At 43.3% G+C, this 17,047-nt stretch overlaps 1 protein-coding gene across 2 annotated transcripts in view; it reads left to right on the top strand.

Annotated features, from left to right (window-relative positions):
• Window positions 1–7,219: 7,219 nt before the first annotated feature.
• Window positions 7,220–17,047, top strand: part of WDSUB1 (WD repeat, sterile alpha motif and U-box domain containing 1) — a 52,155-nt gene continuing 42,327 nt past the window's right edge. The window contains exons 1-2 of one of the 2 annotated variants that reach the window (XM_029910561.1): window positions 7,220–7,294; window positions 11,029–11,450. In XM_029910561.1, coding sequence (XP_029766421.1) covers window positions 11,053–11,450 — 398 coding nt within the window. In that variant the 5' untranslated portion in view covers window positions 7,220–7,294; window positions 11,029–11,052. Of the gene's footprint in view, window positions 7,395–11,028; window positions 11,451–17,047 lie in introns of both variants that reach the window. The other variant, XM_024219156.1, reaches the window with a different exon arrangement.

The following is a 17,047-nucleotide window of genomic DNA, read 5'->3' as shown; positions in this document are numbered from 1 at the left end:
CCGGCGGCCAGAGCGCCGGGGGCAGGGCGGCCGGAGCCCTGGGGGGAGGGCGGCGAGCCCCGGCTGGGGCTCGGCTCTCCCCCCCCGGCGGCCAGAGCGCCGCGCCGCCGCCCCCCTCCAGGTGCCGCCCCAAGCACCAGCTTGGGTGCTTGGTGCCTGGAGCCGGCCCTGAAAGAGAAAGAAAAACACTGTAAAGCTTTAAACAGTTATATACCAGTGATATACACTGAATATGGGCGGAGTTTAATGTATGCTTATCAAACTCCATGTAGTCTATTCAAATTAATGCTATCAAGGAAATCATCAATTTATTTAATATATGAAAAAAACAGATGAGAGGATGTAATTTAAGTACCAGAAAATTATATTTCACTTACAGCATTGCTCTCTCAAAAAATGACACTTCTTAAATTACTTGCCTTTTGAAATTTGGTTAGCTATGGCAGTGCTACAGGTCAACAGGATGAGTCTGTAGCATGTTTCAAAAATGTCCAAGACAATTAGATGGGTGTCGTGATGTATGGCACATTTCTACTGTCATAAAGATGATGGGAGTAAAGATGATTCACTCTATCTTGGGCAGAGTCTAGCCAAATAAAATTATTAAAAAGGAATGGGAGTAGATGGAGAGTAACCTACTAGCTGCCAAGACTGTTAAATTTGGAACAGAGCTATAGAGAATGTACAGTGAGAATTAATGTTAGAAAAATCTTTTTAAAATGGTAAAATCCTGTGAGTGTGTGTGTATGATATTTGTATTTCAGTTGCACGTGACTTACAAGGAGAGGCTGAGGGAACTGGGCAGAAGAGAAGAGTGAGAGGGGATTTGATAGCAGCCTTCAACTACCTGAAGGGGGGTTCCAAAGAGGATGGAGTCCGGCTGTTCTTAGTGGTGGCAGATGACAGAACAAGGAGCAATGATCTCAAGTTGCAGTGCGGGAAGTCTAGGTTGGATATTAGGACACACTTTCACTAGGAGGGTGGTGAAGCACTGGAATGGGTTACCTAGGGAGGTGGTGGAATCTCCATCCTTAGAGGTTTAAGGCCCAGCTTGACAAAGCCCTGGCTGGGATGATTTAGTTGATGTTGGTCCTGGTCCTGCCTTGAGCAGGGGATTGGACTAGATGACCTCCTGAGGTCTCTTCCAACCCTAATCTTCTATGATTCTATGATAGGATCCCCAGTCATGGAGCAGGACCCCATTGTTCTGATCACTGTGCAAACACAGCAAAAGGGTGTATGTGTGTATGTATGACAGACAGCCTTCTAAAGTTTTGTAAGGTTATGTCTACACTGTGTTTTAAAACCTATGGCAGTGAGACTCAGAGTCTGGTGCTAAAAACTGTAAGCATTGTGGCTTGGGCAATGGTTGTCTAGGTACAAGTGATCACAACCTGGCTACATGTGTGAAAAAAGAATACAAACCCAATTAGTAAAACACATAAATGCTGTAAAATGGCCAGTTTACCAAAACAGAAAACAATTGAACAACATTGATTGGGAGGAAAATGTAAACAGAAAAATGTGAATAATTGGGAGTTATTTAAGAACATTTTACTAGATGCCACAAAAGCCACAATTCTGCAATCATGAACAAAGGCTGCTTTGGCTTAAGAAAACATCCTGGTTAAGAAGAGAAGTGAAAGCAGCAATTAAAAAGGGAAAGTTGATATCAATAGGTATTAATTAGAAGTTATTAAATGTGTGGACAGTTAATAAGGGGAAGCTAAAAGTATCAATGAAAAATCTATGATCTTTTGGGTAAAGGATATAAGGGAATTTTTTAAGATATCGGAAACAAAAGAAATAAAACAATGATGTTCGGCTGTTATTACTTGTAGATAAAAATTATCTTAATATGCAGAAAAGTTCAATAAATATTTAATATTTGGAAAGTGTGGATTATTTATTCACATACTACAGCAACAATGAAATGCTTTCTATTCCCACTGTAACTAGGAATGAGGTAAAAAAAAGCATCGGTTAAAGTTTAACATGTTTAAATAGGCAGGACTAAATTTGTGCCCAAGCATTTTAAACAAATTGGCTGAGGAAATGTGTGTCATTTATGTCTATTTTCAATAAATCTTGGAAAATTGGGAAAGTTCCAGAAGACTGCAGGGGAAAAAAAGCTAATATTTTGCTAATATGTTCAAAAAAAGTTTTTGAAAAAGTAAGTGGGATGACCCAGCTAAGCTTAGTTCAGTTAGCCTGACATCAATCCTAGGCAAAATCATGGAACAGCTAATACAGGATTTAATCAAAGAATTAAAGGTTGCTAGCATCAGTAATGACAGTCCACTTCGTTTTACTAAAAATAGGTTTACTGAAAAGCAAACAATGTTTTTTGATGCAATTATAGATTTGGTGGATCAAGGCAACTATAAAAGCACTTAACTGATTAAGTGATAGAATTCAGTACATAATTGTTAATGTATAGTCATCATCAAATAGGGCTGTTTCTAGTGGAGTGCCAGAGAACTGTTCTTGGCCCAATGTTTTTCAATATCTTTGTCAGTGATCTGGAAGAAAATATAAAGTCACCACTGGTCAGTTCTGGATTAACCCATAGGCTAATAAGGCTATAGCCTTAAGCCCTCCTATTTTTAGGTCCTACTTTAGGCCCTAATTTTTAGGCCTTATTGTAGGCCCTCCATTCCATATCGAAGTAACAGCTGAGTGACAGTAGCGGGGCCATCAGAAATTTTTTGTCTCATTAGATATTGCTTTGTACATATTAATCCATCGAGATTGTGAATTCAATTTATGGTGGTTGTGATTTTGTCTTTTTGGGCTAAGTGAGTGTTTGTGGGCCCATGCAATATTGAACTTTGTACACAGAAGGCCTACACTGGACAATAGAAACTGTGTCGAAGAAAGGAGGATGGCAGAAATTGAAGGCGGCCAAAGAAAGACGGCAAATAAAGATGTAGTGCTGAAAGGTTCTCCTTCTCTCCTAATGTTTTTTCCTCCTACTAAGTCTGGTGGTGAGGAAGTCCAGGCGAATGCCAGCCCAAGTGAACCTGCTGCTCCTGCACCTGATAAAAAGGAGCAGCCTCCTGTGACTTCTCTAGCTGCAGTCTGACCCCACTCCTCTGAAGACTTTCCTAGTGATAGTAATACAAAAATAGCCTTCTCGAACGATCCAGGTGAGTGGGACATGACTTCTCAAGATCTCATTGCATATTGGACTGAGAAGGGCCCACAGAAATGCCACTATCTAGATGCTGACTTTTCATTGACAAAGCGAGAGTACACCAATCAGAATCGTTATCTGACCAAATCAATGTTTGAACATGTGAAGCCTAGCAAACAGATTGGCAAGAGAGAATGGCTCATCTATTTGCCTTCTAAGAAGAAAGTGTACTGTTTTTATTGTCGCCTGTTTTCTGATACCAAAAAGTGGGGAATTTTCTGCGAAGGCTTCAGTGATTGGAAGAATACTGCATATATTACCAATCATGCAGTGAGTGAGCAGCATGCATTGTCAGTTAGCAGCTACCATGCCCGAAAGAAAGTTAGTGGCAGAATTGATACCCAAATGGAAAACCAGTTTTTGGAAGCTCGTGCTCTTTGGGAAAAGGTTCTCAGATGCGTAGCTGAAACCATAGTTTTGCTTGCTGAGCGTGGTCTGCCATTCCGTGGCTCAGATGAGACTGTTAGATCGAAACACAGTGGCATTTACCCTGGTGTTCTAGAGCTAATCACTAAGCTTGATCCTTTCTTAGCTCAGCATCAAAATGAACACGCAAATCGTAGAAAAAGCCATACATCATATCTATCAAAGACTATTTGTGATTAATTCATTGCTGGCAAAGAAGATGCTATCAACCATTGTAGATGAGATCAAAGATTTGGGATATTTTTTCAGTGTACATTGACTCAGGACCGGAGGTGTCACATGTAGATCAGCTGACTGTCATCTTGCGTTATGTGCTACCCAGCTGACCAGTTGAGCATTTCATGACCTTCATAAACATCACCAGCCACAGGGGATAAACTTGCCTCGTACCTACTTGATTTCCTCACCGAAAGTGGAATTGACGTCAGCCATTGTCATGGCCAAAGCTATGACAATGCAAGTAATATGAGTGGCAAATATTCAGGGATGCAGGCAAAGATAAATGAGCACAATGCTTTGGTTGATTACATACCATGTGCTGCACACTCACTCAACCTTGTTGGCCAGATTGCTATGGACTGTTGTGTTGAAGCAGTTTCTTTTTTTGGATTTGTCCAAGGATTGTACAATTTTTTTCTCTGCATCAACCAGTCGTTGGACGATTCTTAGAGATTCACTATCAAAGGGATGCCCAGTGCCCAAATCACTCTCAGGGACACAGAGTGCCAACATTGAAGCTGTGAATGTGGTTGTTCTGGGATACCCCAACATCCTTGAAGCGCTAGAGGGCATCAAGGATGATGAATCTCAAAAGTCATCAACAAGAAAAAATATGAATATCCTGAGTGATGCAATGCATCTGGAATGATATACTTCAGCAGGTGAGGTCTAAGCTTGCAAAATGCTCAAATTGACCTTTCCACTGCTGTAAACCTAATGAGGAGTCTTGGAACTGTTCTTCAACAAATGTGGGATAGTTTTGATGAGTATTCAGAGTAGCAGCCGTGTTATCACTACAAAAGTTTTTTTTCTCCTGCTGATAATAGCTCATCTTAATTAATTAGCCTCTTAGAGTTGGTATGGCAACTTCCACCTTTTCATGTTCTCTGTATGTATATATGTCTTCTTACTATATGTTCCATTCTATGCATCTGATAAAGTGGGCTGTAGCCCACAAAAGCTTATGCTCAAATAAATTTGTTAGTCTCTAAGGTGCCACAAGTACTCCTGTTCTTTTTGATGAGTATGAAATTCAGGGGGCTGCAAGGATTGCTAACTATGAGTATAAGTCAGCCAAACACCGCAAAAGACAGAAGACGTGATGATGCAACTGCCCACTCATTCAATGACAAGGAGGCCTTCGGAATGAATACCTTCATCACAATCATCGACAAACTGAAGAGTTCATTAGAATATCGGATCGAGGCTTAGGAAAATATTGACAAAACTTTTAATGTACTGACAATTTTTTTGCCTAACATTTCAAGTTCCAAAGTCAATGAAGGTATCAAATGTCTGTGTCAGAAGTACCCAGACAATCTCCCAGTAGATTTTACTAAAGAGTTTCTTCAACTTGTTGAATTCACGTCACTCAGATAGAGAAAAGATGATGAAAGCAAATCTATTTGCAAGTACTGAGTTATGAGTGAATTCAATGTGATAGAATGTTTCCCAAATGTTGAAACTGCATTATAGCATTTGTCACTAATCACTAACTGTAGTGTAGAACGTTCCTTCTCTCTTCTAACAAGGTTAAAAAATGTCCTCCAATGCACCATGACTCAAGAGCATCTCAGTGCTTTGTCCCTCTTGAGCACTGAGGCTGAAATCATCAGGTCTTTGAATTATGATGACATCATTTATGACTTTGCCACAGCTAAATTAAGGGGGGGGGAATTGAAGAATTGAGTGTAGTGAGAGTAGAATAAACTTAATTTTACATAAATATGTATGCAGATAAATATTTGATGACTTTGTAATTTTTTTTCAATATGTAATTCATACTGAGGCCCTTCCCTCCCATTAGCCTTAGGCCCCTCATAACTTTACTAATGGCAGAGTGAGATTAAAGTTTGCAGATCACACAAAGGTAGCTGGAATGATAAACAAGGGCAAGTCATTTAGCACTATCTGGATTGCTTGATTAGAATGGGTGTAATCAAACATGCATTTTAACAAAGTCAAATGCAGCAATTATATATGTAGTAATAAAGAATGTGAGGTAAGAGACTGTATCCTGAACAGGATGTATGGGTCAAGCAAGATCCAGTCAAGCTACACCAATCCAACCTGGAAATGAATTTTTAAACTTGCCAATAATAAACTCTTCCAGTAGTTAGTTAAGAGAAGTGAGAGATGGGATGTCTTTCTGAATGATATGGTCTAATTCAAACAAGTTAGGCAGCTTGACCCAGGAATTAGGCTGTGAAAGTATACCCCACCTGTTACGTAAGGGATCTGGCCATATGATCATTATGATGCTTATGGCAGGTGTAGTGTATTAAAGTGCTCTCTGTAGTAAAGGTGTACTGAGCATGCTCAGTACGTCTGCTGAAGTCACTGCCCTTCACCCTGCCCTTACTAGCCATAGGATTCTGGGGACTGCTTTTGACAGGGGTTAAAAAGTGGCAAAGGGGGCAAATCAGAGGAGGGGGGTAGCCAGGTTCTGAGCAGTGGGTGGAAATTTACTGGTCAGGTGGTCAAGCAGCTGGGGCAGCATTAGGAGAGGGGCTAAAGGGCAAAATCAGGAAGGGGGGGAGAGAGAAGAGGCAGAGTTAAGCCCAGAAGTGAGGTGATGTCAGAGGGAAAAACCCTGGCACGGGCAGAGGGGGTAGCAGTTACCACAGTGGGACTCAAACAGCGGTGCTTGGCAAAATAGTTTGGGGGCCGAGAGGCTTTTTTATTTGAGCAAAGTGACTTTTTTGTATGGTCACACAAACTGAGCATGCATATAAATAACTGCTCCAGGTAGCAGATTTCTAACCGTAGCAATCTCACATACACTATAGTGCAAAAAACTGCTATCTAGGCATTTGCTACATCAGGTACCAGTTTACCCCAATAGCAGTTTCTTACAATCCATTACCTATCGCTAACTGCTACCAGTAACACTTTAATACACTACACCCGACCAACTCTGACTTAACACTGATGTGACGTGACATGACATTCACCCTGCTCTTGTAGCCATATATATCCTAGGCTATTAGAGAGACAAGATGGGTGAGGGAATAAGCTTTTACTGGGCCACCTGCAGCTGGCGAGAGAAAAGCTTTCCAGCGCCACACAGCCCTTCTCGCTCTCCCCAGTAGCCGCTGGGCCAGGAACCACTATTACCTCCTCCACCTTCGCCCCAGCGGGCGTGTCCCGGCCAGCGCCGCCCCCAGGACTCGGTTAAACCCAGGCCGGGCAGACCCCTGCAGGCACCGACCCGCCGCGGTACAGGGGGCGGCTCTTGGAGTAGGGCGGTTCCGGTTCCGGCTCCGCCTGCGGGGCCAACGAGGCAGCGCGCCCCACTCCGAGGAGTGCGCCCCGGGATGGGGCCGGGACCGCGGCCGCTTCGGCTAATCAGCTGGGAGAGGACGGACTCCGCCCACGTGGTCAGCGCGGGGCGGTGGCATTGGCTCGGTCACTGCCCCGGCCCACCCCTGCGGCGGGGTCACGTGGGCGCAGGTGAGTTGGGACCTGGCCTCTACCGCCCCCACAGTCACACCTGGGAGGGCGGTGCCGTGTCACGTGACTTGCACCGGAGGCGCCCGGCCGGCCGAGGCAGGTGAGGGAGGGGTCGCAGCGCCCCGCTCCGGTCCGGCTGGGGGGGGTCCCGCGCGCGCGCAGGCGGCGGTGATACGGGCGGGGTTCGGGGGTTCTCGCGCCGCTCCTCCCCCGCCGGCCTGGGGTGTCCTCCCTGGGGGGCTAAGGCAGGAGCCCTCCCCGCTCGCTGAGGCCTTGCGCCGGGCCCTGCGGCTGTCCCGTGGCAGGGCCCGGCCCCGGCTCCTCTGCGCGCCCTCCCCCGGCTACGGGGCTGGTGTGGCGCTTCTCGCCAGTGGGAACCGCTCGGCGCTGGGACAGGCGGCGCTCTGGTGCGGGGCGGTGTCAGCCCACCGGCACCAGCCCGTGGGAGCTGCAGTTGCCAGCGCCGCCCAGGGAAGGGCGTTGGGCCAGGAGACAGCCCGGTGGCGGTGGTTCCCCTCCCGCCCCAATGACAGTCCCCCGCTCTAGCCGTGTAGCTTTAACAATGCATAGAGCCGTGGTTCTCAAACTTGTCTACTGGTGACCCCTTTTGCATAGCAAGCCTCTGAGTGCGACACCCCCCCCCCAATAAATTAAAAACACTTTTTTATATATTTAACATTATTATAAATGCTGGAGGCAAAGCAGATTTTGAGGTGGAGGCTGACAGCTCATGACTCCCCATGTAATAACCTTGTGACCCCCAGAGGGGTCCTGACCCCCATTTTGAGAACCCCTGGCATAGAGGATCTGACTCCCGCACAAAATGTAAATCAAACTGCTTTGAATGTTTAGCTCTACTAAAATAAATCTGCCCTTTACCTGTATAGGGTGACCAGACAGCAAATGTGAAAAATCGGGACGGGGGTGAGGGGTAATAGGAGCCTATATAAGAAAAAAGACCCCAAAATCGGGACTGTCCCTATAAAATCGGGACATCTGGTCACCCTATACCTGTATCAATTTCTTCTGCCTTCATTATTCCCACAGTCTCTGTTTACATTTCCCATTATACCCGTGGTGTGTTTTCTGCTAGTCTGGCGTTTTCTGGTGAGCTTGCCACTTTTTAGATTTTGCATAGTCTAGTGCTTTCTCAGTCATGGTCTGACCTGAGGATATCTGAGAACATTTGAGATTTGCAAACCACTTCACAGACAAATGGCCGAAATCATGGTTACCCCTAAGTTCCTTTGAGCTAGTTAAACCAGAACAAAAGGGCAACAGAGCAACACTGGAACATGCACAGCTCAAGAAGCCTGAGAGCTATAAAGCCATCTCTGGCTTCGTGCTCCCGCATCCTCAGGAGCTTTGGTGTTGGCAGGTGTTGTGTAGGGGAGAGGTTCTTACTCTCACCTGACTCTGCTCAACCTGAGTTGGTTCTTTTGGATAACAACACTAAATATAACATCCAAACAACACAGTATATTTTATTGGAGAGATGTAAGTGCACTGATTTAAAGACCCAACACATTGGTACTATTTTTCAATGGGCTATATTTTTATAAATGCTATATGACTTGCAAGATATTTATTGCTGGAATAATGCATTTTTTTCCAAGCTCAGAGTAGTTTCCAATAGGTGGCTTGATACCTGCTTCCTTACGAGCTTTACTCACTCATCATTTTAAACTAATCCTTTAGAAGAGTAAAAAGTTGGTATGGAGAAACCAGATAGGATGTGTTAGTCTAGTTTTTTTAAAAAGACTGTTTTAACCACTAAGATGAGGCTGATGTATGATAGAAAACACTTTGTAATAGGATATTGATACAGCTGCACCATCGGTTCTGATCCTTCATATGACGACTAACCTCCACTCCCGTGGATGTCCGTGGGAGTTGAGGTAGCTGAGCAACTCATGTGATTGAGTTCATAGTGGATAAAAAGAGTGTATGGATGCTGAGAATTTATAACCATTATCTTTTGTATTACTCCCTTAATGTTTCATTCACATTTTATTACAAAGCATTCTGGACATACTAGGCCTGAATCTGATCTCATTTACCCTGCTGTAACATCAGTGACTTCAGTAAATGAGATCCGAAACAGGTAGAGTATCTGTAAAATTCACCAGTATTAATATCACCAAGATTTTTAAAAGTGACTGAAAATCAGGCTCATTTAAGGCTCTCAAGTTGGGAACAGAAAAACCGAGGTGCTAAAAATCACTAGTCACTTTTGAAAAATTTGGCCATAATGTGATCTTTTCAATGAACTAAGAAAACTTAAACATAAGAAGCCAACTAATATATTATCTTATTTATATTAAAAACACCCCCCTCCCTCAATATCCTCAAAACCATTTATTTCTACACATAATGGGCCAATTAAATTCATGATCTTATTACTGTTTCCCTTTAAGTGAGTTTGTAAATTAATTGGGATAGAGACTGACTTTTACTCTGTTTATATACTACCTAGCACAATGAGGCCTTAATCCTAATTGGGGCCTATAGGCCAGTGGTGGGCAACCTGTGGCCCGTCAGGGTAATCCGCTGGCTGGCTACCAGACTGTTTGTTTACATTTGCACGGCCGCCCGCGGCTCCCAGTGGCTGGGAACGGTGAACCGTGGCCACTGGGAGCTGTGGGCGGCTGTGCAAATGTAAACAAACAGTCTGGCGGCCCACCAGCGGATTACCCTGACAGGCCACAGGTTGCCCACTGCTGCTGTAGGAACTATTGTATACAAATAAGAAAAAATAAATTACAAAAGGTTAACACAATATAGCTTGCAGGACTTTTATGCTCTTTTTCAGGCAGATTAATTAAGTACAGTAATAAATTTATTCAAGACAATAAACTATTGTGATAAAACATGTCCGGTCGGATTTTGCTCTCTATTATATAAAATGCAACCTTACTGGAACTGTAGTTTGACTGGTGCAACAAAGAGCCATATTTGGCTTTTTGTGGACAACTTTTCATGATAGACATCTATGGAAGTATGGAATCAGACAGAGTTCCAAATTAGAGAAAATGATTTAATATCATACCTGGTGCAATTTGGCCTACCCTACTATGATGGAAAATAAATTTTAATCCACTCTTTTTCATTTAAAAGTAGTGTAGGAAAATAAATTGACCCACTCCAAAGGTGGTCCTAATTAAGGTCTCTTGATTTTAAACTTGGATCTCATTCCATAAAGTAAAAACTGTTTCTTCTCAACATGCCATATGTGTGATAAATCATTAGATTCATCAGCTTCTTTTACAATGCCCATTTGCCCTATTAAACCAGTTTGCAGCAGATTCAGTCACAGTGAGGAGATGAATGTCAGCAAAGGAGACCATGAAACCACTCTGGGCATTAATTAATTATGTTAAGACAAGTTTTGGGGTAATCTCAAACTAATTTCCTCTCCTTTTCTTTAAAAAAAGACTGGACTCAGCTGTTATATGTATTTCAAAATTTAGTTTTTACTGCACAAGTTTAAATTTTCACCCTGTAATTAACTTATAAAGACCTGATCATGTTCTTGTTGAAGTCAGTGGCATAGCTCCCATTGACTTTAGTGGAGGCAAAAATGAACCTTGAACAAAAATAAACTGCCTCTTGAAATGGACATTTATTTATTTATTTGGTTAGGTAGTTAGTTGAATGGAAACAATCCATGTCACTTTTAAAGTAGAAGAACTAAGATAAATGTATTAACTGTATTAACTTTTTTTTAATTTCAGGTAACTTGGTTTAAAGCAGATAAAATGGTGAAACTAATTCACACCTTAGCTGATCACAGTGATGATGTCAACTACTGTGCCTTCTCCTCTTCCTGCTTGGCTACTTGCTCCCTGGACAAAACAATCCGCCTCTATTCTTTAAACAACTTTACTGAACTTCCCTACTCGCCATTAAAAGGTCACACTTATGCTGTCCACTGCTGCTGCTTTTCTCCTTCTGGACACATTTTAGCTTCATGTTCGACAGATGGTACCACGATGCTGTGGAATACTCGTAATGGTCAGACGCTGGCAGTGCTGAAGCAGCCCCGAGGCAGCCCTGTAAGAGTCTGCCGATTTTCCCCTGACTCCGCTTACCTAGTTTCCGGTGCAGCTGATGGTAGCATCGTTCTTTGGAATGTGCAGTCATTGAAATTGTACAGGTAAATACCAAGTTTTACTGATAATAACTAAGAAGGCATTTTGGAAATATAATATTCTTATGGCCTGATCATCAGAGATGCTGAACTTCTACTGACTTCACCGAGAGCTGTAGTTGTTAGCACCTCTCAGGATCAAGTCTTTAGGCCTTGTTTACACTGGCAAAAATATAATTCACCAGTATACTACTCCACTGGTAGTATATTTATGGTGGAAATTGTACTGTAGACATGGATAGTGCATTTTTACCACCACATTGTCTAACACAGAAAAGAGGAAATTGGGCCTATAGAGATATGGAAGAAGGAACTAAGATGGATAAAATCTCAGCACTTCAAATGCAACAGCTATATTTTGTTAGTATGAAAAATTAGAGCATCTTGGATATGCAGTATTTGATTTAACTGTTGTTTTAGCCCAACCCTTCTAAGGCCAAATCCTGATTCCTTTGTGATCAGGGCTTGTCATTTATTGCATAAATCATACTCCTTCAGTAGAATTGATTTATGGCAACTGGGAATAAGGGACAATGAGATTACAAATTGGGGCTGTGTCAGATTTGATTAATGAGATAGCCAACATCTTAAATTTATTTAAAAAATAATAATCAAAATTCCTTTCATTTATACATTAGTGCATTGTTGTAAGTTAGTAGTTTACTTCTACACATTTCATACCTTTTTACTTGCCAGAGTAGCACACGCTTTAGGAAATGTATGCTTGTGTATTATCCCTTTTGTATTGTACTGCATAATTCAGATTAAAATCTAGTTCTAAATATACATAGTATAATGATATGCTATATTGTATTATAGCTTATTACACAAATGAAGCTGGAAAAGGTTATTTTGTAAGCAGTATATTTAAAATGTCCACTATTTATCTCCTTCCGCCACCCTCTATCTTTTGCTTATAGAATAGTGTTCCAATTTATTTATTGGGGATTGATGTTGGGTTTTTTTAATCTAGGGCTGAAGGGTTATAATCCTTTTCAGAGGTGAAACCCCAGATTTTTGTTCATCAAAGGATGGCTATACCTCCCAGTTATTGCTTGTAGACGGTGTACTTCGATTGAATAGTACAAATAGCAGACCTGATCCTTCTTTTCCTTGCACATCTAAAACTCTCACTGAAGTCAGTAAGGGGTATGGGGACAGGATTCGGCCTGCTATTCAGTAGCAAATAATTATTTACAAAAATAAGGATGGGAAATGCTCTTTTTTCAATGATTCTGTTTACAGTGAAATGTACTTTTTTTTTTTTCTTTTCTTTTTTTTTTTAAAAGATTTTTTTGAGGATTTATCCAGTTTGTCCATAGACATCGATAATTAACTCTCTGGGCCAAATCCTGTAGTCTAATTCGGGAAAATGTTATTTGAATTTAGAGAGGGATTGCAAGTTTTGACCCTGGAGTTAGAAATTTAATAAAGGCTTCATTTCTTCATTGTCCTGAATAGTTCTTCCTGTTTTTGCACTGAAAAGCCCTGTGGCTTTAGCAAATTTCTTAGGACTTTTTGTGAAAAGAAGGATACCTGAACAGCAAGATGAGTGAATAGCGCTTGTGTAGGCAAAACCTGTCTTTTACCTGTTTGTAGAAGTGTTACCGCATGAGTGGATGAGCTTCCTGTTGTCTTTGTCATATTGACTTAGAGGTGAACTGGAAAACTTTACAAAACTGAATATTTTTAAAATGTCTGAAATCCTATACATTTAAAGATTGACATATACGTTTTTTTTTTTTTAAAGTGGGCTTTAGCCATTTCTTCCTTCTTTATGATGCATACAGAAGGCTTGAAGAGTGTGGTTTTTTGTTTTTGTTTTTGTTTTTAATTGCCTATAACTTAGAAAAATTAGGAATGTCAAATCTCACTTTGCTCAGAGGACCAGTGAGAGGTCTCAGAGCATGTTTATCGTGACCTCTTGAAGCACTGAATTTTTAATAAAAGTTTAGTCTATTCAGAAGTTAAGTGGATGTTAACAAAACCAGTTAAACCATTATCACTAAAAATCCTTTCCCTTCTCAATTATTTTCATACTCTTAGCGTATGTGATGTCACCATTGTACTTTCTCCAGTCATCAGTGTCTTCCAGGATGAATTTATAATATAAAAAGCAATCTGAACAATTTAGAGTCAAACAAAAAACTCCTTTGTAGGCTGCTTTTACAAAGCAAAAAAGAACAAAAACCCACTTTTTTGCCTTTGCAGATTCAACTTTAAGGCCTGGAGGGCCAACTGCTTGTGTGACTTTTATTGCACTGCTTTGTGTATGTAGTTGCATTCTCAAATTGGGCATTGGCATGCACGGTTGCGTGCACAAAAATGTGCATTGATCTCAAACCTTTATAAAAATGGGGCCTAATATGTGCAGTTAAAATTACAAAGAAATACAGCCTAGAGAAAAATAGTTGAAAATAATTTCATCCTTTAATTACCTGCCAAACGCAAGGTCTATGGTCCTTTGTTTCTCCTGCAGTATTTGATGGTATTACTAATATTTAAAGGAGAATAGAGGAAAAGAATGCCCCTCCCACACAGTTTTAGGTGTCATGTCATTAACTGCTGCAAGGGAAACAGAAAAATCTTAATCAAGTCTGTGTGTGTGAATGGATTACCTTTTAGTTTGTCTTTGGTACACTTAACTTCACAAAGTCTTGTGAAGATGCTGTTAGAGTGCAAAGTATTATTCATTATTATTTTATTATTAAACCTCCATATCTAGAAGCTTAAATGCAGTTTTCTTAAGCCTTTTGCTAGCCTTAATTCTTCAAGTTCTTGCTCATGTCCATTCATGTTAGGTGTGAGTGCTCGCCACATGCACTGGTGCCGGAAGTTTCCCCCTCAATTGTATCTGTAGGGGACTGGCTCTGGCACCCTCTGGAGTGACATGCGTATGCCATGGTATAAGGGGCACCGCCGGCTCCCCCCACCCTCAGTTCGTTCTTACAGCCAGTGACAGAACATTCCTTGCTTCGGCAAACCTATTTGTCCAGATCTACTTCCCACTGTTTCTTTAACCGCCTGTCTCCTTTCCTCCCTGCCTGGGCCTCTATGACTATGGACCAATGGGTCCTAAGTATTGTGGCTCAGGGTTATGTCCTCCAGTTTATTTCTAACCACCCCTGTCTCTTTTCAGGGACCCCTCTCACGAGAACTTGCTTTGGCAAGAGGTACAAAGCCTTTTTCAGGTGGGAGCTGTGGAGGAAGTCCCTATACACCACAGGGTCAAGGAGTTTACTCCCATTACTTTCTGATTCCAAAGGCCAAAGGGGGTCCAAGACCCATTCTGGACCTGCAAGACCTCAACAGATATCTCAAGAAGTTGAAGTTCCGCATGGTCTCCCTGGCCTCCATCGTCCCTTCCCTGGATCCAGGAGATGTACACCGCTCTCGATTTGAAGGATGCATATTTCCCCATAGCGATATTCCACAGGCACAGACGCTTTATCCATTTCACGATAGGCTTCAGTCACAACCAGTTTGTGGTGCTCCCGTTTGGGCTGGCGATGGCATCGAGGGCGTTTACCAAGTGTATGTCAGTGGTGGCGGCTTACCTGAGACGTCAAGGTATTCGGGTTTATCCATACCTCAACGACTGGCTGGTCAAGGGCCACTCCAGGTTCCAGGTCCAGTCCAATGTCACAGTACTGCAAGCCACGCCCTGGGCCTGTTGATAAACAAGGAAAAATCAACATTAGTTCCAGTACAGAGGATAGAATTAATCGGAGCAGTACTTGACTCCACCTGTGCAAGAGCCTTCCTGCCACAAGACAGGTTCCGGCATATGGTGGATCTCCTCGCCAGACTCTCCATGTTCCCTCTCACCATGGCCCGGGTCTGCCTCCAGCTACTAGGCCACATGGCAGCGTGCACTTACGTTGTTCGCCATGCGAGGCTGAGGCTGTGGCCCCTCCAGCATTGGCCCACAACAGTCTATTCCGCATCCAGAGATCACCTAGACAAGGTCATCACGATTCCACCAAGGGTACTTACCTCTCTGCGGTGGTTGATTGACCGAGCGCGGTCTTACGCGGAGAACTGTTAGACAATCCATGCCCCTCGGTCTCCCTGATTTCCGATGCCTCCAACCTCGGTTGGGGGGCACACCTCGGCAAGATGCGGACCCAAGGGATGTGGTCCCCAGATGAGCTTGCGTTGCACATAAACGTCAAAGAACTCAGGGCAGTCTGATTGGCCTCTGGGGTCTTCCTGCTGCACCTGACAAAGTGGTACGGGTGCTGATGGACAACACGGCCTCGATGCAGCGTTTGCAGGCAAGGGGGAATCTGCTTGTCAGCTCTCTGCCAAGAGATGCTCTGTTTGTGGGACTTCTGCATCCAGCATGTGATCCACCTGGAGGCCTACCACCTCCCTGGCATGAACAATACGCTGGTGAATCGCCTTAGCAGGTCCTTCTTCTCTCACTAGAGTGGTCGCTCCATCCAGAGGTGGTCCAGATGCTCTTCCAGAGGTGGGGAACTCCTTAAGTGGACTTATTCGCCACCAGATGGAACAGGAAGTGTCATCAGTTCTGCTCCCTGCAGAGCCTTGGCAAAGGCGCCCTCTCCGACGCTTTTCTCCTGTCATGGTCAGGGGACCTGATGTACACATTCCCACCGATTCCGCTAATCAGTAGGGTCCTGTCAAAGACCAAGAGGGACAGAGCACGGGTCATCATGATCGCCCCAGCGTGGCCGCGCCAACACTGGTTCAGCACACTGATGGATCTGGCAGTAGCTGCCCCCAGCTCAGGATTACGGCCCGTCTACTGCACCCAAGCCTTGTCTCCCTCCACCTCACAGAATGGATGCTATGTGGCTGAATCCAGAGGAACGGACCTGCTGTAGTGAGGTACAGCAGGTCCTCCTGGAGAGTAGAAAGGCTTCCACTACAGCGACTTATCTGGCGAAGTGGACGAGGTTCTCCCACTGGGCATCGGGATGGAGCATCTCCCCGATGCATTCACCCTTGCAGTCTATCCTAGTCTACCTGTTCCACCTAAAGAACCAGGGCCTAGCCCTGTCTTCTATTAAGGTGCATCCAGCGGCCATCTCGGCTTTTCACCCACGGGTACAGGGGAAATCAGTGTTCTCGCATGAAATGTCGGTCAGGTTCCTAAAGGACCTCGAGAGGCTCTTCCCACCGGTTCGGAACACGGTCCCTTAATGGGACCTCAATCTGGTCCTTGCCAGGCTTATAGGCCTGCTCTTCAAGCCTATGGACTCTTGTCCCCTCTCCTACCTGTCGTGGAAAGTTGTCTTCCTTGTAGCAATTACGTTGGCCAGACGAGTGTCAGAGTTGAAAGCTCTGACCTCGGAGCCACCATATACGGTATTCTTCAAGGACAAATTTCAGAGTAGCAGCCGTGTTAGTCTGTATCTGCAAAAAGAACAGGAGTACTTGTGGCACCTTAGAGACTAACAAATTTATTTGAGCATAAGCTTTCGTGGGCTACAGCTCACTTCTTCGGATGCATAGAATGGAACATATATTGAGGAGATATATATATACACATACAGAGAGCATGAAAAGGTGGGAGTTGTCTTACCAACTCTGAGAGGCCAATTACTTACTTAATTAATAATTACTTAAAGTGAATG

This window comes from Terrapene carolina, unplaced genomic scaffold (genome assembly GCF_002925995.2).
Source record: "Terrapene carolina triunguis isolate 2854851 unplaced genomic scaffold, T_m_triunguis-2.0 Scaffold62, whole genome shotgun sequence".
Lineage (NCBI taxonomy): Eukaryota > Metazoa > Chordata > Testudines > Emydidae > Terrapene > Terrapene triunguis.
The sequence above is the reverse complement of the archived record's forward strand: the minus strand, read 5'-3'. Positions and strand labels throughout refer to the sequence as shown.